This window comes from Lissotriton vulgaris, chromosome 5 (assembly GCF_964263255.1).
Source record: "Lissotriton vulgaris chromosome 5, aLisVul1.2, whole genome shotgun sequence".
Classification (NCBI taxonomy): Eukaryota; Metazoa; Chordata; class Amphibia; order Caudata; family Salamandridae; genus Lissotriton; species Lissotriton vulgaris.
Genome location: NC_141693.1, coordinates 235,189,575 through 235,215,474, shown reverse-complemented (window position 1 = coordinate 235,215,474; position 25,900 = coordinate 235,189,575). Strand labels below are relative to the sequence as shown.

Below are 25,900 nucleotides of genomic sequence, written 5' to 3'. Positions count from 1 at the left end.
CATGGTTACCACAGACGCGGTTATGTCTCATGTCTCACCTGAGATGATCATAATTTTCCCTTTTATATGTTTCCTTTTATTATTTTCCCTTTTATATGTTTCCTTTTATTTTGCCTTTTCGGCATTTTGTTGGTGAGTGCTGTGTTCAACGAGATAAATTGTTTCACTATGGCATTCCTACTGTTTTCTATATATGGCATGGTTATGATGTTTTAATTAATAATACCATATCCACGATACAAAATGAAATACAATAGCCATTTAATACAATTCAGAATTATTAAAAACGAAAACACAAACATTCTTTAAACATAGACACACTTTCATTGTACGCTCTTGTCATAGAATAAAGATCAAATTCGTGGGCAGTGACTTCATCGTGTTATAGAATTTGCAAATGCTAGTGAAGTCAATCATACTGCTTCTGATAGATGAATAAAGGGGCTTGCATTCCTTATTCGAGTCAAGCGAATGCATTCCTCTAATGTTTGCCACTTCTGGTAGGAGGTTTATCAGTCTTCCGAACACTATCAAAAGACTTTCTGTTTCTCTCTTTTTAATGTATGACACTGTACCCCCAGTGGATCTAATGTTGTAATGTTATAACCATTCTACCTCTGGGTACAATTGATGTAAAGGGCCCTCGTTCTTATACATGCCCTCGCCTGCAACTTTGGACCATAATTAGGGTTCATGGCCCTTGGCAACCAGCTATGAGGCTTAATTATTGGGAAGACTGATGAATGTCTTAGTTAGGGAGAGCCAGCCTTGCTACAGTGAAAATTGACCGTAGAGATTTTTCACCTTCAGGGCATGTAAAACATTAAATATACGTCTTATTTTTTAAATACCATGCATCCTGCCCTATGAGCCTTTACAATGTACAGTAGTGATGATTTATAAGTATTAAAAAAAGGAAGATTTAGGCCATGCAAAATGTTTACTTTTGCCAGCTTGAAATGTCAGTTTTAAAACAGCACACAGGCTGCAATTGTACATCAGAGACATGTCTCACAGTGCTACTTTAGTGGGTGGCACAAAACGTGCTGCAGCCCAATAGCAGCACTTAATATATAGGCCCAGTGTACATGTAGTACCATCTACTAAGGAAGTATAGGTAAATTAAATGTACCAGTCAGAAGTCAGGCACGAACCATTCCCATGTTACCGTAATGGCCATGTATGCTCAATTACATGCATGATAACTTCAGACCCACTGAAACTGTAGACATTGCCAGGATATAATGCAGACCCACTAGTTTTCATGATTTTTTGTGAGGTATTGGCTTTGCAAACAAACTCAGAAACTAAATTCACTCTTGAAAAAATGGTGGCTGATAATTATCCAGGAGGAGCCTACCAGAGCGAACTGTTGTCTGGCAGTCAGAGGAACGCTACTTTGGAACTCACTATCACATTACTGAAAGGGAAATCCTCTGGTCCTTGCTGATGATAATGTGAACTGTTCCTTGAATTAAGTCTTTGATTCATTTACTGAAGGCAAATGTTCCTTTTTCTGATGTGTCTATCATCTGTGGCAACCTTTTAGGTATCCATAAACATTACTTGATGAGGAGCAAGATCCTAAGGAGCAAGATCCTACTTGAAGGTTTCTTATATGTCCATACATTGTTGAGCCAAAAGTCCTCTGCACATCTTTAGAAAATTGTGCTGCCTCGATATTGTAGGTTCTTTTGCACAGCAATGCATGCTCATCTAGTGAACTCAATAACTATGTAATCCCACTGAAAGTGATCCATGTCACTTTGTTTTTGTCAGTGTTAGATGTTAGGGAAGCACACAAAACAGACCCCTCATTTTCAGCATAACTGCCACCCTCTCAACCCAGGCCATGCAGTGACTGAAGGTGGTGACAGCAAAATTAGAATCCTGGGTCACAGGACATTCTACCTGTAGCCCTGTGGGTAGACTGCCTATTGTCTCTCCCCAATAATCGGTCAATTTACTCCCAATAACCGAGATTTTTTGCCTTCTCCCTGCCTGGATTATATATGAAGGATATCTGATGCATGCATGTGGAATGTGTGTGAAGGAAAGGTGAATGGTGAAGAACCTTTGGAACTCCAGTGTGGGTTAAACAATAAGGTAGTTCACTTTGTGTCAAACTCTACTCTTCCCTTAAACTGACACTCTCCCGAATTTCACCTTTCGTGAGTAAAAAGGTTTTTAGCGCTGGGATACCCACTGGGGGACTACGCGCTCTACAAAACAATAAATAATAAATAAATAAATAAATAAGCTGGTCATGTTCTCATTGGTCAACTCAGCCTTATGTACACTCACCCAGCCAATTTTCTTAGGGTCAGTATATGTTTGCCCTACCTATGTGAATCTCACCCATAAGCAATTTTTGATGTGGCCGTCTCCTTTGGCAAAAGGAGCAGATGTGGGCCTCCAGTCCACTGGACATAAATAAATGAACCATGATCAGTCAGAAAAACTCTGATTGGAGTCTGGACTCCAGTGATATCTGGCGAACAGCAGGAATAGGTTGCCCATAGAATCTGAAGAGAATACCTTGGTCAGCCTTAACTGATCTGAATGGAAACTGTTAGATCAGAATTCAGGGCAGTAATATCTGGCCTACTACAGGCACAGGAAGCTCCCCGACCCCAGATTTACAGTGTTATAGGGCCTCTTTTTGGCACTGGTATTGTGCACTGACCAACAGAGATGTAAGTACCAGACCCTTCATGAAATACTGGGTTCATCGTCATGTTCTTGACACTGGCACACCCTTAATGGTGTAGGGAAGAAGGCACCAGAGCTCTGTAGGAACCCTATGTGGCTGCTGTTTTCCGTCAAAATAGGGTTACCTCTTGGAGGGTAAGCAGATTCAAATTACTGTGGTAACATGGGGAGTAAAGGGCAAACTATCTGCCCATTAAAGGAGCTGACCTTCATCTGCCCGGAGGAGAATATAATCTCCAGGACGCTCTGAACAAAGATGCAAGGGGTTGTGAAATTTGTTCTTGGTGTCACGTTCCCTTTATGATTGCGTTAGGAGTCCAGTTTTCCCGACTGGTTTTAGTAAGTGGGAGAATCCCCTTGTCCAATAGGAAATAAATGTCATTAATGATGTTAGAGGTCCAACAGGATTTAGTAATATCTGTGATCCTCATCAATTTCAACATCTTGAGAATGCCCCAGACCTGCGCGTCCAAAAGGGATGAAACTCACGTTGGCTGATGTGTTTTCTTTGAAAACCGGCTTGACCTTCGAGCCAGCAACCATTACTCGACAATAAAGTAGTCGTTTCGGAACGCAACAATGTTGCATTAGATATATGATTCTCCATTTGGAGTATGATCAGAGATATTACTAAACCTGATTGGACCACTAACTTCCTTAATGTCAAGCTCTGCACAAAGCACAGCTGGGACAACTTGAATGAATACAGCTCTGTGCACTGCGGCAGCTCCAGATCTATATTGTTGCCCTAATTTTGCTGACCAGGGGAAGCAAGCCCGCCAAGTGCTACTCCATTGCCTTCAGCTTGCACTTTACTTGACTCATTTGGTATTTGTATGGTGTCTGTATATCCCCTTCTTCAGGCCAGATGTAACAAGAGACAGTCTTCACATCACAGGCGTGCCTTATAGAATATCACATAGTGTATGGTCAACATCAACAAAAGTTCTATGTCTAGCGCTAATATTTGTAAAACATTTATTTTATCGCCTCGGCTTCAAATGGAGCTAGCATCTTCTGGTTTCCATTGTAGATCTTAGTTTTGACTGTTGTGCTTTAATTACATGTTAAAATGATACTTTTCTTTTTCTAAAGTAAAGCACTGACTGGGCTTTGATGCAATTGAGTGTTGCTTATGCTCCCATATGGAATCTGAACTTCTAGCCCCTTCCATCTCCTGGAATAATCCTTGCCTGCTTGTCCTCACTATTATGAGAATGCCTAAAGTAATTTGCTATTGTTGTTGGAATGCACAACTACTGCGGCCCTGGGGTAGTGTTAACCCCCTCGCTGCGGTGGCTATTCCACCGAAGCGCTAAGGGGGAGGCGGGGTCGCGCTGCGCTCCCTTGCTCGTGACGGAACCGCTCCGTCACGGCCCGCGGGTGAGCTGTGCTTGTGACGGAACGGTTCCGTCCCGGCCCGCCCGCTCTTTAGAACGTCAGCGCAGGCGCGGAATTCGCGCCGCGCAGGCGCGGCGAGCGGGCCGTGACGGAACCGTTCTGTCACCAGCACATCCCACCCGAGGCTCGTGACGGAACGGTTCCGGCACGAGCATGGGAGGGGTTAAACGACAGATGGGCCCAGTAACAATTGATTGACCATGAGTCCTAAGACAAGGCTTCATATAAATGTATCTTCTGAGTCTTTCATGTATTGAGACATATCTCCACACACACTCCTCCTGCTGCACTGGTTCCTTTGCAATTGTAGTGCGTGTCTGTCTCCTAATGAAGACCCGCAGAGGCCAGGGGATCTCATAGGGTCATACGTTGCTTTGGTAAATCCCCCATTTTTATTGTTAGGAAATTGTTTATTGAGACTGGAAGTATTTTAAAACATCACAAAGCAATATATTCAGTAAATCATAAAACATTTTAAATAAAGTAATTTTTGACCCATTGCTATTAGTATTTCTATAAGATCCAGTCAACCCAAGAAACATTTGGCAGCCTCAAGAATAACAATGTTATACTTAATAAATAAAGGTTGAAACCAATTCCTCCCTTAAGGTAAAAACAGGAGCTCTATATAATATTACTGTGGTCGCGCCATTTCCAACCCCTCCTCTTATAAAAAATATAGAACAGGTTTTAATACCTATTTAGCCTATTCATGAAGCTTTAAACCAAGATTAATGAGGTCTGCTTATTGCAAACAACATACAAGCATATTGTATTCTGATGCAGGAAGAGACAAGTCGTGAGAGAAGAGCATTAACCCATCACTATTTAGTAACTTCTGAAAAAGGCGCAGTTGTTAAGTCTGATTATAAATTTCTGTTTATATTTGTCATTTGTATTTATCTAGTGCTTCCTGCGATTGACGAAGTGTTAAAGCGCTTTGTGGCGAATAGCAATCTAAGGTTAGGGGTAAATAGGAAGTAGATTAGTAATATGCGCTTCCTTTTCTCTGTAAGATTAGCTGTGTTAAAGTTGTGCTCTTGAGATCTCAAGCATTATTTACTTGAGTGTTTTGAATAGGAATAGATCAGCTGACGTTGGGTAGTTAAAGGCGCGAGTAGTTATTTGAAGTGGTGGTCATGTGTGTCTGTTAGTGGGGTGAATTAAATAGAATAGAGGAGCGAATTTGTTTCTGCTCTCTAGGAATGTGCATTGAAAAGCAATGATTTCCGATGTTCATAACCTTCCTGTTTTACTCTTAGCAAACTGCATGCTTTCATATGGGACTCGGCGGTGCTTGAGTTCGAAGCCTCCCAGAAGTGCGACCTGGTGACCACGGGAGAGCTCTTTTTCCGCTCGGGCTTCGGGATCGGCATGAGAAAGGACAGCCCTTGGAAGCAGAACGTCTCGCTGAACATTCTCAAGTTTGTAGCCACTTTTTCCACATAACCTAATATTGTGAACATTATATTGAAGTGTTTTTCAGACCAATTTGCTTTCTGGCATGTTTACTTTGAGTTTAACACTACTTTCCAAGTTTCAGAATATTTTCAGACGGTAGCCGGCAACTTTGCAGAGTGACACGTTTCAGCTGTTGCAGCTGATGGATTGAGCACCAGTTGGAGGTGTACATAGGTGTATGGCCAATGGTGAAGTGAGATTTGCAAAGCCATGATTTGTTTTGTGGTTTCCTACTAGTATGCTATTAGCGGATACAGGTTGCATTTCCATGAAGGAACCCCTAATTCTGAAGGGAGAGGAACGGTAACATGGGCCCTCTTAGCAGAATCTTCTCTGCAATAGCTGCCAATGGACAAAGGATAGCCTGTGACCGCATATGGAAACCGACATTGGCAACGCCATTAGGTCTGGTTTAAATGTGCTAAAACACCTAAGGTCAGGCGTGCAAAGCTGCAGCTTGCATTCAAAGCCAGACCTACTCAAATGGACAAATCTTTTTCAAAAATCTGTTGGAGAAGAATAACAATGCTACCTAAAGGTGTCATACAGTCACATATGCCACAGACCATTTGGTGGGAGCGAGTTTAATTTTGGCCTGGAAGAATGTGTGAGAGTGAATGTGTGGTGTGATAGAAGGTGTGCGTGTATATGTGCACTCTATGTTATTGTGAGTGAGCGCATGTGTGTATGAAAAACAAAGGTGTGCATGGGTTGCGAAGTGGAGGTGTGAAAGTGTATCAAAGTGTTTGAGTGTGTGTGTGTGTTAGTAGAGAAATGGAGCATGAGCATGTGTTAAACGAGAGTTAGTGAGCTAGTCGGGAGATTTATTTGGTCTATAAATGCTACTGCTGATGTTCCTAGAGAGCAGCACCCGCAGCATTTGGTGCACTTGTTCAAGCAGGGCGCTACACAAGGTTGTTGTAAGTGCCACCTTAATCGCACTATGCCAAGGCCACAGTTGTATTCGAGATTAGGGAGGTGACGTACATTGTTCTTCCTTTCTAAGTGTCTCTAGACATGTCCAAATGTTGCTGGTCCCGTTGTTCTGGTAAATTACCACCTTCAGAGGACACCCTTAGCCAGGGCACAAGTCCTAAAAAAAGAAGAGGGGGGCGCGGTCACCTTTCGTAATGTCACAACAGGAAGTGATGTCACGAAAGGTGGCTTGCACCAGCGGGCTCATTGCCTCCCCTCGCCCACCTTTTAGATGTGATTGTTCCACGCTCGGTGGCTCATGCTGCCTCTCAGCCCCAGGGTCACAGGGTCAGATTCCACTGCCTGTTCTCTGTTAAGTTAGCTTACTCTGAAATCACTTTTAAAGCGCTTGGCCTCTCTGCGTCGAGATCCGAACTCGTCCCAGCGAGGCCAAAGAGTGAAGTCTAGCTGTTTGGCAGGGGGGACAGCTTCCACCCGGTAAAATTGTTGGGGGGACGCTGTCCACCCGCGTGGTACCCCGACTCGAGCCCTGCCCTTAGCCCAAAACCAAAGAGATGCTCGCAATTGCATCTGAACGGCTGTCTCATTCAATGGGCTGTTTAGCATGTGATTGTCTATAAGAACAAGCATTTGCAATGCAATCGGTCTCGACTTTTGGACCTTATAAGTATTAACAAAGCTGGCATGTTTGTGCAACGTGATATGCGGCTTCCAGGGACAGACAGCGTTAGAAAAGCTGCGCGCCCCTTTTCTTTCAGAAATTCATTCTGACGCTGCATGGACTGCCTCTCGAGAGCTGGGCCGGTGGAGGCAGAGGTGAAGGGGGAGCCTTAGAGGGGATGTCAGCGGGGACAGACTGGAAGCAGAGACAGAGCCATAAACAGCTGCAAGCAGTTCAACAGGCACTGTGGCACCGCAGGCCAGTAGTGTGAGGGGCCCTTTGTATTCCAGTTGTTTCTCATCTACTCGCCAAGGGAGAAGGGGTCCAAGAAAAGCTCCTCATTTTGGCCTTGGGCACGGTTATTTATTTTTTCATTTATGTACTATGCCGACGTATAGGATAGAATAAATTATAGTAAGATATATGGTGCTATGCAAATAAACTGTAAGCCATACACGGTACCTATGTACACATAGAAAAGAGGCATAAAGGAGCGTTAAAGGGGCTTGAAGGAGTACCTTCTGCAACACATGATGATGTGTAATCAAGTACATATATAGCCAATGTCTTATAAAAAAAAGAAATCTCTATTTACACCACATGCTTTAGATTTAGATGGCGGTGGCACTGCTTGGATGTAGTTCATTCTATGGACTCTGACATATGCATTTCTAGAGAAAAAAAACCAATCACCGATCTGTGCCAGTCTCAGCGGCTGCGTGACTGAGGAATGATAGACAGCAAGTCAGCAACAGCGTAATCTTAAACTTCTGTGTGCACATTTTTATTTCAAATAGTTGTCTTACATGATTTATGACACTTCTACTAATTTATTCATGCCCTTCATCTCCAGGGAGTTGCCTCTGTAAGCTGTTATTGTACTGTCAAATGCAAGCATTCTTGTCATGTTTTTGAGGTTCGTGCAATTAGAACGTGAAAACACTCACGTATATGTCCTCTCCACAAAAATAAATGACGGCCCAGTGCTTTAAACGCGGACTGATGGAGTAAACTTAAATTATTTAAAGACAGGTCCGAGTTCGAAACTTAACCCGTCCTTTAGAAAGAAGTAAACTTAGTACAATTCAATTGAGTCATAACACCCATATTACATCAGCCACACCCCTTTGCGAGACCCAGCAATTTTTTCATCTCAGTTATAGCACTGACAAGACAATAGTGCAACTCTGAGCTAAATGCTGTGAACAGTCCCCCGCATCCGAAGAGCCACAACGGGAGGAAGATCCTTCTCCTACCTGGCCGCCAAGACGTGGAACTCCATCCCCACCCACCTCCGCCTGACCCAAGACCACCTCGCCTTTAGGAAGCAACTCAAGACCTGGCTGTTCGAGCAGTAGCAGGCCCCCCCTCCACAAGCGCCTTGAGACCCTCCGGGTGAGTAGCGCGCTATACAAATGCTTTGATTGATTGATTGATTGATTGAACAGTGACTGGTGATAGCTTCCATGCTCCAAGCAGCCATAATAAAACCAACGTCCCCGATGGACCACCATATATATTAGTACCACTCTTTGTAAGCTGCTACTCACAAGACTGGAGTCATCCAGAAAGCAAATGGTTAAAAAAATCACTTCATGTTATCTAAACAGTCGATTCTGCCACTGGATAATGTGACACATTTTGTTCCAGTGCAATTAAAACTCCTGAAAAAATAATGGTACAGTGGTTATACCACACATGATCCGCGGTATTGCACCTATTATGTGAATGTTCCTTTAAAATGCCTCTTTGAGAAACACTGTATCTCAAATGAGTTACCCTCATAAAAACACAAAGGTCTCTAGTAAATCCAGTTACCGAAACTTGTATACCAGTCCATTACCGCCCTCTTGTATTGCAGTGTAAATACGTATACAAAGTGTCTACGGGTGTGCAAAGTGTCTCCACACCCACAGTATCCTGCCTGATGATTATGGAAAACTGATCGACGTAGCTCCAATTATATGAAAACATGTCTTGCTCTGCACCAGACGAGCAGTCTGCATGTCGGGCCGGGCCTCATGGGTTGAAAAGTGGAAACATTACTAAGCCCTGCCTCTGCAACTGGGAAGTGAGGGAACGGGTGACAAAAGGATGTGCAGAGGGGAGCTGGGAGTGAAACAAATACACGCAAATCAAATCAAGAATACGTATGCCATAAAAAAAATAAACAACTGAGGCAGTCAGACAGGTTACATTTTTATCGTTGTAGTCAGTAGTTTTCTGGAAATGCACTGTTCTGGTCTAGTGTGGAACTATTACTGAGTCAATGCCAGTAAGAGACAGTCTAGCTGCCTGTGCTGTGACCTCTAAAGACACTTTTTGCTTTACTACATCCAGTATGACTACATATTACAGCATCAGCACATTGTGGTTGTCAGTCTCTATATTAGACAGGCCCATCTAACTCTCAGCAGGAGCTGAAATCACCAGACCATTATGTTATCCCAGTCCTGACGTGTCTTGCATTCCGAAAAGGGTGGCAGTCTCTCCATGGCAGAGCCCCCCAAACAAACAACTGGGATTACGTCAAGGTGCGTGAACGACAAACAACCTTTCTTTCTCGAGATAAAGGACCACGTTCATGTGATGTCTCCCGCCTGCTCCTCTGCAGCTCACCGTCTGGAGAGGGGGCTTGCAGACTACTACATTCATTACGCAACCAAAATCTTACCCCACATTTCTGCTCCTCGTACATAAAGCGGCACAAAAGGGGGTGGTGATGGACGGAGCATCTGAACCAATCAAGCACTCACACCCAGTCAACAGATCTGGGTTTAATCCATAGCCGTGCTTTAGCTCACTCTGCCACCCCAGTTCAGACATGGTCATATGCAAATCAGTCTGACCCTGTGCCTCAAGGGAACAGTCCAGCCCGAACTGCCAAGCCATGCCTTCCCTGGACCGGAAACAAGCTACCGAGGACCGGTTTCTGGCATTTCAGCCATCTTCAGCCCGGCTTGCTTGAATCCAGTGGCAAAGTGAGCAAGGGACTCACGTCTGAGCATACCCTGCCAACTTATGGTGAACAAAGCGGTACAAAAGGTTGTGGTGATGGACTGGATTCAAGCAAGCCGGGCTGAAGACGGCTGAAATGCCAGAAACCGGTCCTCGGAAGCTTGTTTCCGGTCCAGGGAAGGCATGGCTTGGCAGTTCGGGTTGGACTGTTCCCATGAGGCACAGGGTCAGACTGATTTGCATATGGCCATGTCTGAACTGGGGTGGCAGAGTGGGCTAAAGAACGGTGATGGATTAAACCCAGATCTGTTGACTGGGTGTGAGTGTTTGATTGGTTCAGATGCTCTGTCCATCACCAACCCCTTTTGTACCACCTCGTACATAAAAGCAGAATGAAGCATTACTTTAAGGTAATAAAACCAGAAAGGACTCGGAAATCTATTAATAGCTTAAACCGATCACTGCAAGATTCCAACCCAAGGCCATAATTGAAACTCTCTTACTCACCTAATCTTTAATGAGAAGAAAAAACAGCTGTGGCGAGGTTGGAAAGGCTCAATTGTCCCGCAGCCTTGAAAGTGGGCGTGGCGGCTGAATGAAGCATGTCGCCTTGTTTGAGTTCGGAGAAACTCAATACAGAAGATAGAACAGGTCCAGTGCAACAATCTAGTAAAGGGGCCAATAGCCATGGGAGGAATAAAATGACGACATGGTAAGGAGGGGCTAAGAAGCCTCATTATGAATCAAAAGCAAGCATTTACACACAAGCCAATGAAAAGATGGGCGGGGTAGTGGGCAGACCTTCCCCCGCTATACTGTATACAGCACCTCTCGATGAGATAGCGCATGCGCTGCCTAGTTAAGACCTAAAACAGGAAGAAAGCAAGGAACTACATTTTAGTTTGTATTTCACAACTCTGTGCTTTGGCACTATGACATTGAATACCATCATTGAGTTCTGTTTTTTTCAACCAACAGCATGTTGCATTGTGGGACTTATAGTTTTTCATTAACACTTTCACCATGGGCTCAAAACTCCTGAATACAAATTGTGTGCTGGTGTTTTAAATGCCCGAACTTACCATTTGTCAAATATGTTTTAAAATTTCGCAAAGTTATCTTGCAAGGTATGTTTTAATATTTTACGAAGCTGACTACTCTATTTAAAAAAATGCTTGTTTCACGTGAAATCCAAAAGTAAGCTCTGCTTATATGTTTTGTGGGTGTTCACTCCTTCACCCACACCATGCATTAAAACTCGCATTGGCAATGTGATTTTTGTTTTCTTATGTGTAGTGGAAAGTATTATACAGAGCTTAACAACACAATAAAGGTACAAAATAGAGAGCAAAAGAGCGGCCTTCTCTAACAAAGTGGTTAAGGACAGATGACATAAGGAATATAATACGACTCTCTCACACATACCGGATTGGTCAAAACAGCTAACGCACTAAAGAGTGAGTGAGAAGCATTGTTGTAGGATTTCAAAAAGCTTGTAAGAAGTACAAATGCTCCTGGATGAAGTAGTCATACCTCTTAAGACATTAATATACATTCATGTACTCATAAAGGAGTTTGAACGCTCATCTATCTAGTGTGAAACGCTTGATCGGGTAGGTTCCTTATCTTGTACTGCAAAGCATTCAATAGTAGTATGTTCACTGGTTTGACAATCTCCTAGTTATGGGTTCCCTAGTTGGGATGTGGTTATGACATGTACGTCGACATTTATGTTATCTCTTTCATAAACCGTCAGACATATATTAAAATTGAAGCACTGGAGGGGCTGGGCAGAGAAGTAGAATATGATCCTACCAGCTTGGTCAACGCTTTACTTGTCATTCAATAAATGTGAGGGTTGTGCGTAACTCACATACTTGCCCCTAGCATAATTATGCTTAACTCCCATAAAATTACCGAAATTACTCGAAATCATGCAGGAAGAGTAATCCAACATTTAGCTTGATTTTCTTAGCTCAAATTGGACATATATATCCAAAACTGGCCATAGGATGCATTTTGCACTAAGAAAATAGAGCTAAATGCCACAGGACATGAACAGTAGCCTACAGGACACGGACAGCAGCAGCCAGTAGTCATTCGTGCTCTCCAAGTTTGATATTTCTCTGCTCCTGAGGTAGGAATTTTGTCCCAGATTACATGAGCGGGCATAATTGTGCAATTTCAATAATTTCGCATCCCAAGAGTAAAACGAAATTAATGAAATTACTCCGATTTCTCTGGCGTAATTAAAATTACTCCCAGGCCTAATAAATTCCAGCAAGAGGAGTAATTATATCCAAGTGAGGCAGCCCAAGGCTTAGCATCCGCCTTCCAGCTGATAAGCATACAGTGGGAACTTAATTTTGTGACACCACACCCTACAGAGGCTGCATTGGTGTATGCATGCCTGCCACCGAACTCAGTTTCACTGAAAGAGAGCATGCTTTTGACAGAATCACATGCTTATCTTTTCCATCATAGACAAAAGAAAATCAGACACTCTGAACCAAGAATCATCTGGAGCAAACAAATTGAATTTTAGAATGCAATAATATATATTTTTTAAGTTATCAGTATACATCTAGACACAAAGTGAATGGCATCAAAGCAGCCAAACAATGTGCATTATTGTGACAGTGCAATGTGAAGAGGGAATAAGAAAATGCACGAAAAATAATTAAAATAGTCCCTCATGCAGTGCAATGAATGGCAGAAGGATACTACCAAGTACCAACTACTAGCATGAGGTGAGGTGATAATACTCCTTTGGGTCTGAGCAAATGATGACTCTATGTATATGTTAAACTCTTGATAACAGTATGCCAAGCTAGACCTAAAAAGGTTATGTGTGTCACCTAACAACAACAGGTAGGAATGCAGGTGCTTGAGAGCTGGGTCTTTTTGCAATACTATTCCTATTGTGAAGTAGTGTGGCTCACTGGTTAGAGGCGGCAGACCCGAGAGCAGAGGACGGCCCGGGACCAGGGTTCGATTCCCGGCGCGGCAGGTTTCTGGACCAGGGTCAGCGGACTCGATAATTCTCTCGCCTCGGTGCCCACTCTGATCAGCAATCACACTCGGCAACTCTGGGCATTAGCTTGCCTCATCTTCACTAACGGCCCCACCAGACCGCCGGGGATGCCTGGTCTCACCCTGGAGATACCCATTAAGGAACCATCTCTCAGGGAAGCCAGGAAGGGTTTCGCAGCGGTCGAAGCGCCTTGGGACCCTACGGGTAAGTAGTGCGCTATATAAATGCCAATACATTTACATTTACATTGTGAATATCTGACCAACTCACCTGCTTCTATGGTAGAACTTGATCACAGCGTGGGTGTAGATAAAAAGGGCAACAGTCTATGGCAGTGCATGCGGTGAGATGACTGATTTCTAGTCTCTCTTTTGTAGTGCTTCTCTACTCAATTGAGAAGCCACAGTTTGAGTATCTGCTCACGTGCAGGCAAGTACCCAACTGATTCCATATTAAATTGATAATCCAAGCAGATTAGTGTGATTTGACAGCCTGTGAGTTCAAGATTAGCCTTTTTCTCTTGTCTCCCAAGAAGAGCTTGAAGCTCTCTCAAGTCTGTTGAGAGTGAAGGACATTTTAAACAGGGCCTCACATATTCCGAAAAGAGTTACTAAATAGCACACAGAGGGAAGAAACTATTTGGATACATGCCACTAGTAGTGCCAGAAAAGTTCCCGCAAGTGGTGTTGTCATTAAGGGTTCATTTGTTTCATAGAGGATGACCTTCCTTGCAGTGCTGTAATGCAGGCCCTGCAGTCTATGTGGTGCAAGGGGCGCTCAGCCTTAAGGCTCCCCAAAGCACTCAGTGCCCCTCCCCCACAAGGGGCCCCATACAGCCAAATGGCAATGGTTATCTGTGAAATATTTCAGACTCAGGGGCCCCTCTTCATATTCTGCAGTGGGACCCCATGATATTTCCAACATGCCACAGTTTTTTTTACCAGTTTTGTGCCCTCCTCATCAGTCTGGGGTCAGCACCTCGAACCTTCATGAAAATCGTGGTACTGTCCGAGATGTTCTCTCGTAATACAGCGATATTCATACATGGACGACTAGATGATTATGTCTGGCTCATTACTCCAGCCTCTTCTTAGCCTCAGTATGAGCGATGTTGAGGAAACATGACTGTTTCCTCAGAGGTAGAATGTCAAAACGATTTCCCATCCAAAACCTGGAACACATCAGACAAATGTCAACACTGCAAATGGGTAAGATTTCCTTCCAATTCTGCAGGCAGAGATCCTCAGAATTAATTTGTCTGCTCTGATCTCAGCACCATCTGCAAAGACTTGGGGTTGAGTATAGTTTGGCTTTGTGCGCATTTGTGTTCTCAGGGCATTTCCTGCAGCTTGGTACCGTAGTGAGATATGTTTGGGCTCTCTGGTCTCAGGTTTCTGTGTTGTAAGACAAACACTTATCTCGCTCATTCTACATCATCCACGGTTCTCAGAGGGAGGTGTCAAGCACCGTGCAATTTACATGGTAAAGTTCAATCCATGGGTCTTCTGACCCTCATTTTAGATGCTAGCATACTGAGATGGGGTGCAACATTGGCACCTGAGGATGTGTGGTCTCCATTTGAGGGGGTAAGAGCCTCCAACTAGTGAGACTTGTCTGATATCCGCAATGCTCAATGGCATTTACTTTTTATCTGAGAGGGCATTCAATGGAAGGTACAGACAGACAACCTGATAACCAGGTTATACGTCAGTCATCTGGAAAGAAAGAATACTTCAACAAAGTGGTTCACAATTTAAGTCGAAAGTGATGAATCCCTACTCTTCCTTCTGTACATATGTGCCGATGCCCATCAGTTTTTAAGTTGTTTTGTTTTGGTAAGCTTCTTGCGGAGTTAAGAAGAAACATTGCTCACAAATGTGATGAATATAGCACATTCTGCACTAAGCCATACTTGAGGAAAGTGAGAAAAGAGGTGCAACACTTGTGTTTTTAGTATATTACTCGAGGCCAATATAGAGAACTAACGTGCAATGTTGGCAACATCTTGGTGTGGTCTGTGAATTATAATAGAGTTGAGAAGGGAAAACCAGTTCTTTGGAGTCTTTGTCACTAGATATATGCACAGGATATCAGTCCTCCACAGGGGTGGCCTTGCTGGGCTGATATTATCTATCGGCTCCAATAAATGCCCATATCCCGGGTATTTATCGTTGTCAATATGTTAGAATTGGATTTCTGTATGGCAGAGGTATGCATCCTATCCAAGCAGGAACCACAATCCTAGTCAGTGTAAGTCAGATACACACCATAAATTAACCCTTGCTCACCCTCTGGTAGCTTGGCACAGAACAGTCAGGCTTAACGTAAGAGGCAATGTGTAAAGTATTTGTGCAACACTTCAAACAGTAACAAAGTTAAAATAAAACACAAAAAGACTCCAAACGAGTTTAGAAAGATAGAATATGATTTTATTAATAAATCAAGACCAATTTGACAAAAATCCAATGAGTAGAAGTCGAGCTATGAACTTTTGAAGAATAAAAGCGAAAATAGCACTTAAAAGCAATAAGCACCTATGGGGTTATCTAGTCACGCTGGACTGTGGCAAGGCCAAGAGTTCAGGCCAACCTTAATGGAGCATGGACTGGATACAGGAGCCACGCAAGGCCCACTGAGCAAAACAACCTTGATCCTGGTTGAAACAGTGAGATGCGGTGTGCAGCTAAGCGATGCGTCGTGGTCGATACTGAATTGAGGTGATGCATCAATGTTTTTCACACAATGATGGTGATGCACACGTTCCAAAGATGAAGCATCGGTTCCAAAATGTGTTGGTTCTGAAAACCAGTCGTCCAATGGACCAGGTACCGGAGCTGGGGGGTGAGACTTTGATATCCCTGAGTCTCAAAACAGGATGCAAGCTACCATGCCCTTGGAGATTATTCTGGGTTCAAGCAAGAGACCAGTTCTTCCTTGAAGGGCAGAGGGCAGGAGGCAGCAGGGCAGCACAGCAGAAAAACAGTTCTTACAGAGCAGCTGTCCAGCAGAGTGGCAGTCCTTGTAGCAGCACAGAAGTCCTTCTTCTAGGCAGAGTTCTTCACAGGTCCAATAGTGTCTGATTTGGTGGTGTCGGAGACCCAGTACTTATATCCAATTGTGCCTTTGAAGTGGAGGTTACTTCAAAGAGGGTCTTGTAAGTGCGCAGAGGTCCTCCCTCCCATCTATGGCTCTAAACTCACTACAAGGTGGCATACGAACCTTTGTGTGGGGACAGGACACTGCCCATTCAGGTGTGTCAGCTCCTTCCTCCCATTAGTTGCACCTAAGCTCCCTTTGTGTGTGGCTGTCTAGAGGGGTGGCACAAAGTACAGCTGTCATCCACCCCAGACGTGTTTTGGAGACAGGCTGCAGGCACACAGAGCTGAGAGCAGAAAAATGCCATATTTCTAAAAGTGGCATTTCTAAAATAGTAATGATAAATTCAACTTTGCCAGTTGATAGGATTTATCATTACCAGTCCAATAATATGAAACATGGGAGTGCTGCTCCTTCTCAATCAGGAATAACCGCTTATAAGTGTAATAAGGAATTCCCAATGTTAACCTATGTGAGGATTAGGCCTTACAGTAGGGAAAACCTATTTGAGTGTTTTTCTCTACCAGGACACAGAGAACTTAAAAGTGCATGTCCTACCATTTTGTTACATAGCACCATGCCCTATGGGCTACCTAGGGTCTACCTTATGGGTGACTTATATTTTTATAAAAGGGGAGTTTAAGTCTTAGCAAGTGATTTTAAATGCCAACTCGACATGGTAGTAAAACTGCACATACAGGCTGTGCAGTGGCAGGCCTGAGACAGGTTTAAAGTGCTGCTGATGTGGTTGGCATACTCAGTGCTGCAGGTCCACCAGTAGCATTGAACTTTCAGGCCCTAGACACATGTAGTGCACTCTACTAAGGACTTATAAATAACTTAAATATGCCAATATGAAAGAGTCTATCAAACATGTTTTAGGGGGAAAGCACATGCACTTTAGAACTGGTCAGCAGTGGTATAGTGCTCAAAGTCGTAAGGCAAACAAAACGAAAGCAGCAAAAAGGTGAGGCAAAAAGGCAAAAATCTTGGGAAGACCACCCTAAGGCTCTCAGGTTGAACACAATAAATACTTTCTATCTCAAGTTTTCCCCAAGGTTATGTAGGTGATATCTTATGAGTGCTGCACAAAAAGAAACTGCTGAAGTTGCACTACAGCGATTAGTTAAAAGGGCAAAAAAGTTCAAAGTAATGAGGCCTCATTGTTTGTGCATCATGGCAAGCAGGCAACACGTTTGTATAGAGTGACAGGCTGAGGTATGTGATCCTTCTATGCTGCAAACACATTCACTTTCACAGTTAATGAAAAGTCATATAACAGGAAGAACAGGATATTCAGTCTTGTTGAGCTTGAACTTAGTTGGCAGTGATTACAAGGTGTTGCCTTTAAGAACACATTGACATTTCTAATTTCTTGATAGTAACACGTGTATTCTTGGTGTAGCTTACGAAAGTCTGTGCCAGCTACCTGTTTCTTGGTGTGGGGACAGGGTTGAGGTGATAATAGGTATTAAGAACAAGTCTTTACGTAGAAAATAAGTGGTTTGGCGCTGTGTAAATGCACAAGTGGCTTTTTTCATGTCTGTGCATGAATCCACTGCATGCCTCAACACGCTGTCTTCTTCACACTCTCTGTCTGATTACTCACAAATGTATTTTCATCTCTAAAGTTAGTGCCCTGAAATACTTATGTTATGCCTGTGAGGAGTAATATGCAGTGATACCTGATGGTAGTAACTGCACTTAGCAAATTCTACTCAAGTGATGGGAAGTGGGTGTTCTAAGGCCAGTGGCATAACAAAACATTAGCCCCCACCTCCCTGCAAGGTGGAGTGAAGGAGCCTCGCCTCCCTCCTCCCACCTTCATGATAAGTCCCAGAATCACAAAAGTTCTCTCTCTCCCTCATCTGTCTCGTCTGTCTGCCCTTCTCTCTCTCTCCCTGCTTTCACCACTCTTTAGATCTTTTAAACGCCTGCTTTCCCTCCAACTCTCTCTTTCAACTGTCCTCTTTGTAACATGCCTGTCTTGTCATCAACCCATCTATCTTGCTCGCTTGTCTTCCTCTCTCCCTCTTCATTGACCCCACACTTCTTTCCGTTTCTCTCTAAGCTGATGCTCAGCCTTCCGTCGCTTTGGCACCTCTCTCTCACAGGTCTCCACTTCTATATCATTCAGCTGCCTTCACTTATCGCACACATGTCATATTACTTTATTTTCTATTTTACCCCTCTCATACCTGTCTCCCATTATTTTTGGCTGTTCCTTTCTAATGTGATTGTCTATTTACCACCCACTCTATCTTACTCACCCATCTGTCTCACGTGACCCCTCTATCTCTCTCAGCTATCTCTTTTGCTTCTGTCTCTCAGTTTTCTCCCCCTCTATCTCACTCAGCTGACTTACACTTGTCTTTCACTCACGCACGCACCTGTCTGTTCTCTCTCTCAGTAATCTCCTTTGCACCTCTCTCGTTATCAATTCTTTACCATTCTGACTTTTGAAAATATCCTACCCTATGCCGGTCTCTCTCTTTCTCGCTTTCAACTGGCCTTTTCTCAACTTTCTTACACGTCCCTCCACCTCTCTCACTCTCTAAGGTGTCCCTTTATCACCTCAAGTTCATTCGCACACCACTCTCTCCCTACCCTTTTCTACTTTTAAGCTGTTCCTGCTTCCTCGCCTCTGTTGTTTACCTTTCTTTCTTGCACTTAGGGAGCACCACCTGATTAACTGCTTCATGGGAATATTAGTATTAAAGTAGGATCATATCCCACTGTCTTAAGCTTGTAGTTTTAGAGCTGGTATTTGATAGATATTTTAGTGACTTTTGATCACAGTTTGCTTCTCTTATACCAAATGACTAAAACACACTTTGTGTTGGATCTCTTAAGCATTCATGCCATCGATTGTTTGGACAGAATATTTTCCCACTTAGAACTTGCAGCACAGATTCATTGATTTTCCCCTGGCACCCAACCCATCTGTAGGTTCAGATCCATAGGCAGTTGAGAAAGGTCTATTTTCAATGAAGTGTAGGACAGTGCACCTTAGTCTGACAAACCATGGTCTCCACCCACCTTTTGCAATTCATATGTTCATAACTGTGATCAGTTGAATTAGCTTTTTGGGCCAGAGTTCTGTGTTCCTCACCCATATGGAATAGACATCTGCGTTAACAGAGTCCTATGTAAATGACACAACGAAAATGGGTGCCCTTTTTCAGAAATTACATCAGAGGAACATTGCTACTTTCCTCAGCTGTACAATGTCTCATGATTAATTGACTTTCAAAATATGGAATTGGAAGAAGTGTTTAGGGATCATATTTAAGGTTTCTGTCAGAATTGTGGAACGGTTGTACAATTAAATACCTGCAGATTTCTGCAGATTTCTCTTTCTGTTTTGTATCTGAGCTTGTTTAAGTGAATTCATCTTTGAATTTGCTGGTTCTCTTAATCAATTCTTTAACCTTTCTAATATTACTTTAAACCTTTGGTCCAGATACTCAAGTTTATTTACTTTCTCCGCGCTTTCTCTCAGGCCTCCAAGCCTACTTACTGCACCTGTTTCTAAGTGGCAAAGCCTTCTATTTTAGAAAACCTATGCTCGATCAGTGGGATCTGATGTAACCTACAACTGCTGTCAGTTGGTGCTGTAACCATATGAGGTCTGGTGCTGGGGCAAATTTGTAGTACACATGAGGGATAAAAAGCCAGGGGGAGCAATTGTATTTAGAGGATTGTGATGTCCAATGTTACCTGGTAAGATTCTTGGTACTTTAGGTAGAAAATATGACAAATCGAGCCTTGCAATACTAGAAACTTGGTACCACAGATTCTTTCAAAGATCCCTTGACGCCACAATACAAACACAAGAATGGTCCCTCATACACCACTGTCAGCCCTTAAGATGAGGGTCTCTATTTGCAGAGCTTTATTCTTTCTAGTATGGTCTCTGTCTTATTCAATTGCTTTATGAAAGACAGTGAGTCAGATGTACAAATTTATTTTGAAATAATTAACTTCACTGAGTATTTCTCGCTGGATCAGTGCTTAATATAGGCTACGATATAAAGACCGTAACGTTACATACTTACACATCACCACAGAATCCCTTACACATGATGCGACAATCAGAACAGCGCAGTAACACAGTGACATGAATTATTCCATATCTACATATTTAACCAAATATCTGCAGGATATGCTATCATGGAGTGAGTAGGTTGTCCCTCGCCTCCAAATTTCGGACATATGTATTCATCACTCCCTTGTCTGGGGGCCTCCACAAGGGCATCTGCTTCCACATACACCCATTTAAGCAGTACACGGAGCCGGAACAACTTTACGGTGGAGACCTGTGATTCTCTTCCAGGGGATCCTCATCAATAGTCATAAGCACTGAATATCCCCGCCGATGTGCGGGGACCCCGGAAATAATATAAAAACTATATATGGAAATCACATATAAACAGCTCTACATATATGTATGTACATATATCATTTTTTCTCATAACAATGCAGCTCCTCATACGAGGCTAAACAATGGAATTACCCATATAAAGATTATTTGCAAACATATAAAAAACACATGAGGGCAAGAGACACTTGAACTGTGTTTTTTAATGAGCCAAACACTCATATATCATGAAACTGCAAATAAAGTAGACATTGTTAGCCTACAGGCTGCATTGCAAACCAAAAGCATAGAAAATGAAATCATTTTCAACAAAACTAGCACCGTGCCTTTAAGGCAGCCATGATCCTGGGCTTTCCATCATGCCTCAGGGGTGACAGTTAGGTCAGTTGTTCTTTCCGGCTCCTTCAGTCAGGACCCTGGATTTTAAGCGCCTACCTTTTTTGACTTTCTGTCAAAAATATTCTGATAATCTTCAAGTTTTTCACTTTCACTCGACGTCTTTTTGACTCCAGAGTGTAGGTGCCTTTTTGTGCTACAGAAAACGTTTATTTTTGTCAAAAATGGCTTCCCTTTTTGACCCTTGCCCTTCCTGTGGCAAGAAGAAGGCCAGGACTGATACAAACACTGTGTGTATCCTCTGTCTTCCTGAGACACATTCTTCAGACAGCTGTCATCACTGCAAGAACTTGTCAAGGAGAACCCTTAAGGACAAAGAGAGAATTTGGATTTATGGCCTCTTTGAAAGAGGTAGGTCTCCTAAAAGGCAGCCGAAAAAGAGAACCCGGTCGACGTCGAGAGAAGTCCCAACATGTTCTCCGTCGGCGTCGGGATCAGCGCTGAAGATGCCTACGACGTCGAAAACATCGAAGACTTTGATGACGGCTCATCATCACTCGACGGCGAAGACTTCGTCGTCTAAGGTATCGGTTCCTCCGTTAACTTCAACCAGGCGGCATTCAACGTCGAGAGGCAGGTCTCTATTATCGCCAGGTGGGCATACAACGTCGAGGCGCAGCACTCCGTCGTCGCACCAGCAATCGATGTCGAGGCACAGAGCTCCGTTGATGCCTCATCACCGGCGATCGATGTCAAAGCAGGTTACTCCTTCGCCGTCTCACCGGCGTTCGTCGTTGAGTTACAGGTCTCCACCGAGATCAGTTCACCGGTCTTTGGCATCAAGGCACAAGACACCTCCTTCGGCGTCAAAGCAGCAGCATGGTTCTTCGACGTCGATTCAACATACCTCGACGTCGAGGCAGAAGACGCCTATGAGATCGACGTCGAGAGTGAGAACTCCGTCACCGGCACATCACCGGTCAACGTCGAGACAGAAATCTGCTGAAACAACGTCTAGGAAGGAGGCGGAATCGGCGTCGGAGAGGCGTTTGAAGTCCAGGGGACGTTCTATGGTATGTTCAAGCCCCTCTTCTAAGAAGAGGAGGTCTTCCTCGAGGCAGATGTCTCCGTCAGGATCCCAGGCAGCACATAGACGCTCCAGATCTCCGTCTAAGTGCCCTTCCGGAGAGGCCTCTCTTCCAGTGAGCCTATCGTCATCGCCTTCAGGCTCTCATGATTCACACCGAGGGTGAACATCCAGATCCCCGGAGGTGGTGATCTTATCTTCGGACAGCCCAGTGTCAAGTTATTCACCAGCAAGGTCATTGCATGAAGAGGTGAACCCATCTCCTCCGGCACAATTTCCTGAGAGAAGAGAAGGGCAGAAGTCGCCTTCCATCAGGTTGTCACCTAGTTGGTACAGACCATTGCATCACTGGGCTACTGAGAAGAACACAACAGCGCAGGAGTACTCCAGTCCCCAACACAGGTCTCCATTGGCTCGTTTTATCAGGATCAATCCCCTTCAAGAGCCAGGGAATGGACCCGCAGTCCGGTGCGTTCACGCAGATATAGGTCCAGATCAAGGAGCAGAAGGAGAGTGCACAGATCTCCTACTCCTTTCTCGTCTTCTTCTCACAATTCACAGAGACTATTCTCCAACTCTGACGGACAGTCCACCATCGAGAATCTCTCCAGTGGATGACATCTATACATTTCAAGACATTCTGGGCAGAGGGGCACATAAGCTGGGTATTCCTATGCCAGCTCGCCAAAGCAAGTCTTCAGTGATCTTTGAAACCCTGCATCACAAGACAGCAACTAAACCTCTGCTCCCCTTGATTCCGGGCATCATAGAACCGGTCATGGAAGTTTTCCTCACGCCAGCGACGGTTAAATCCGCTCCAGCGAGGATTCTGAAAAAAATATTGTTTGCCAGAGGATGATCCACTATTCCTCAGAGCCAACCCTCCCCCGGATTCAGTAATAATTGCGGTGGGGAGAAAGACCCATGCCGTTGCATCTTCTTCCACTGTACCACCAGACAAGGAGAGCAAGACACAAGATTCCTCAGGACGGTGGGTGTGTGGCACCTAGGCTTCCTTGCTCAAAGTATCAAATGCGGAGGTGCTCCTGGGCCGCTGCGATAGATCCCTGCGGGATTATCTACAACGCTTCACTGAGAAGCTTCCTCAGGAGGATCGCAGGGATTTTGAAAAAGTCCTTAGGAAGGGCAGCCAGCTTTCCAATCAGATCATTAGCTCTGCAGCTAACAGAGCTACCCTATCATCGCATTGAATATGCTCATGGAGTATGCGCACGGAGATCATCTTGGCTGCGACTCACAGCGCTCAAACTGGAAGCCCAGTCACGTATCCTCAACCTGCCTTTCTCTGGATCATCCTTGTTTGGTTCACACACTAACGAGGAAATACAACATATGAAAATTGAACTAGACACACTAAAGGTTGTTGGCCTGGAAAAGAAAAAGTTCCGTAAGAGATTCCGCCCTTACAATCGGCGATCTTCCCAACAGAGGGTTTAAACCCCTCAGTGGCAGATGAATCAAGATCAACAGGGGCAACAAAAGTCACAATACAGAGGCAGGCGCTTCTCAAGATGTGAAGGAAATCAGCGTCAAGGCAACAACTCCAACAAGACGCAATCCAAATGAGTTCTTCCTTCCCCCAGCGCCGTTCACCACTCCAGTGGGGGGAAGTATCTCAAATCATATCGAAGAGTGGCGAGCTATCAAAAAAGATCGCTGGGTGTTAGCTATGCTTCAGGATGGATACTCCCTTCGTTTTCAACATCGACTTCCTTCAATCCCTCCAATGCCAACATCGGGTCACTACTTAAAACTCCTGCAAAAAGAAGTGGCCACCCTTATCATAAAGTCAGTCATTGAGTGGGTACCAGTATCTCAAAGGGGGAAAGGAGTTTACTCAAGATATTTTCTGGTCAAGAAAAAGGGCCAAAAAGCAGAGTACATACCCATTCTGGACTTGCGGACTGTCAACCTGTACATCAAGAAGGAAAAGTTTCGCATGTTGGCACTTCATCAAATATATCCACATCTCAGGCAGGGGGATTGTATGTGTTCGTTGGATCTACAAGATGCACACTTCCATGTCCCGATCACTCAATGTCACAGACAATTCCTGCGGTTCCCGGGTGGGATCCGCTCATTACCAGTTCAAAGTCCTCCCATTCGGGTTGAAGTCAGTCCCCGAGTGTTCACGAAGTGCATAGTGGTAGTAGCAGCCACTCTGCGCCGCACTGGTGTCTTTGTGTACCCGACTTGAACGACTGGATATTGAAGAGTCCTTCCCCGGACAGTGTAAGGAACCATTTCCTGAGATGCATCAACCTATGTCACCGGCTAGGTCTACATGTGAATTTTAGCAAGTCAACTTCACAACCGACACAGAAAATACATTTTTTAGGAGCTCTGTTAGACTCCAAGGTAGGAAAAGTGTTTCCTTCGGAGGAGAGACAGTGTTCCATCATTCGGAAATGCCAACTGGTTCTGCACAACAAGAAGTTGCCGGTGCGACGGATTGCCTCCCTGTTAGGGTCGATGGCATCCTGCATCTTCCTGGTCCCCAATGCCAGACTACAAATGCGTCCTCTCCAGCAGAATCTGGAGGACAAGTGGGACCAGCAGTCTGCTCGCTGGGACGGCAAAATAACTTTGTCAAACGCAGCTCGAGAGTCCATACCTTGGTGGATGAAAAGACGAAATATGCAAGTCGGAATTCCGTTCCATCAACCTCCGCCTGCATAGACACTGATCACAGATGCCTCGCTACAAGGTTGGGGGGCGCACATGGGACATCTCCAGACACAAGGACTGTGGTCTCCCAAAGAGCGCTCTTTCACATCACATCAGTCCTAAGACACACTCCGCAGGTAACACGCCGGGAGCGTTTTTAGCAACTTTTTAAAAATTATTGAACTGCTTGTGATTAACTCTGTGTTGTACCGAATACTAGCATCCTACCTTCCACTTTAAACAACCGAGAACGCTCCTCAGCGCCGGCTGCAACGAATGATCACGGCGACTTCTTGGGCCACGCCCACCTCGCAGGCCACGCCCCCTTGCCAGCGATCACATAAAAAGCGCCAAATAACCGAGCGCCTCACAGTCCTGAAACACACTCCACAGGCAACACGCCGGGAGCGTTTTTAGCAACTTTTTAAAAATTATTGAACTGCTTGTGATTAACTCTGTGTTGTACCGAATACTAGCATCCTACCTTCCACTTTAAACAGCCGAGAACGCTCCTCAGCGCCGGCTGCAACGAACGATCACGGCGACTTCTTGGGCCACGCCCACATCGCAGGCCACGCCCCCTTGCCAGCGATCACATAAAAAGCGCCAAATAACCGAGCGCCTCACAGTCCTGAGACACACTCCGCAGGCAACACGCCGGGAGCGTTTTTAGCAACTTTTTAAAAATTATTGAACTGCATGTGATTAACTCTGTGTTGTACCGAATACTAGCATCCTACCTTCCACTTTAAACAGCCGAGAACGCTCATCAGCGCCGGCTGCAACGAACGATCACGGCGACTTCTTGGGCCACGCCCACCTCGCAGGCCACGCCCCCTTGCCAGCGATCACATAAAAAGCGCCAAATAACCGAGCGCCTCACAGTCCTGAGACACACTCCGCAGGCAACACGCCGGGAGCGTTTTTAGCAACTTTTTAAAAATTATTGAACTGCTTGTGATTAACTCTGTGTTGTACCGAATACTAGCATCCTACCTTCCACTTTAAACAGCCGAGAACGCTCCTCAGCGCCGGCTGCAACGAACGATCACGGCGACTTCTTGGGCCACGCCCACCTCGCAGGCCACGCCCCCTTGCCAGCGATCACATAAAAAGCGCCAAATAACCGAGCGCCTCACAGTCCTGAGA

General features: G+C 44.5%; 1 protein-coding gene across 4 annotated transcripts in view; it reads left to right on the top strand.

Moving 5' to 3' along the window:
* GRIN1 (glutamate ionotropic receptor NMDA type subunit 1) overlaps positions 1 to 25,900 on the top strand; it is an 851,805-nt gene that overhangs the window by 688,151 nt on the left and 137,754 nt on the right. For all 4 annotated transcript variants that reach the window (XM_086921247.1, XM_086921250.1, XM_086921251.1 and 1 more), the window contains one exon: positions 5,376 to 5,537. In XM_086921247.1, the coding sequence (XP_086777373.1) occupies positions 5,376 to 5,537 (162 nt within the window). The remainder of the gene's footprint in view (positions 1 to 5,375; positions 5,538 to 25,900) is intronic.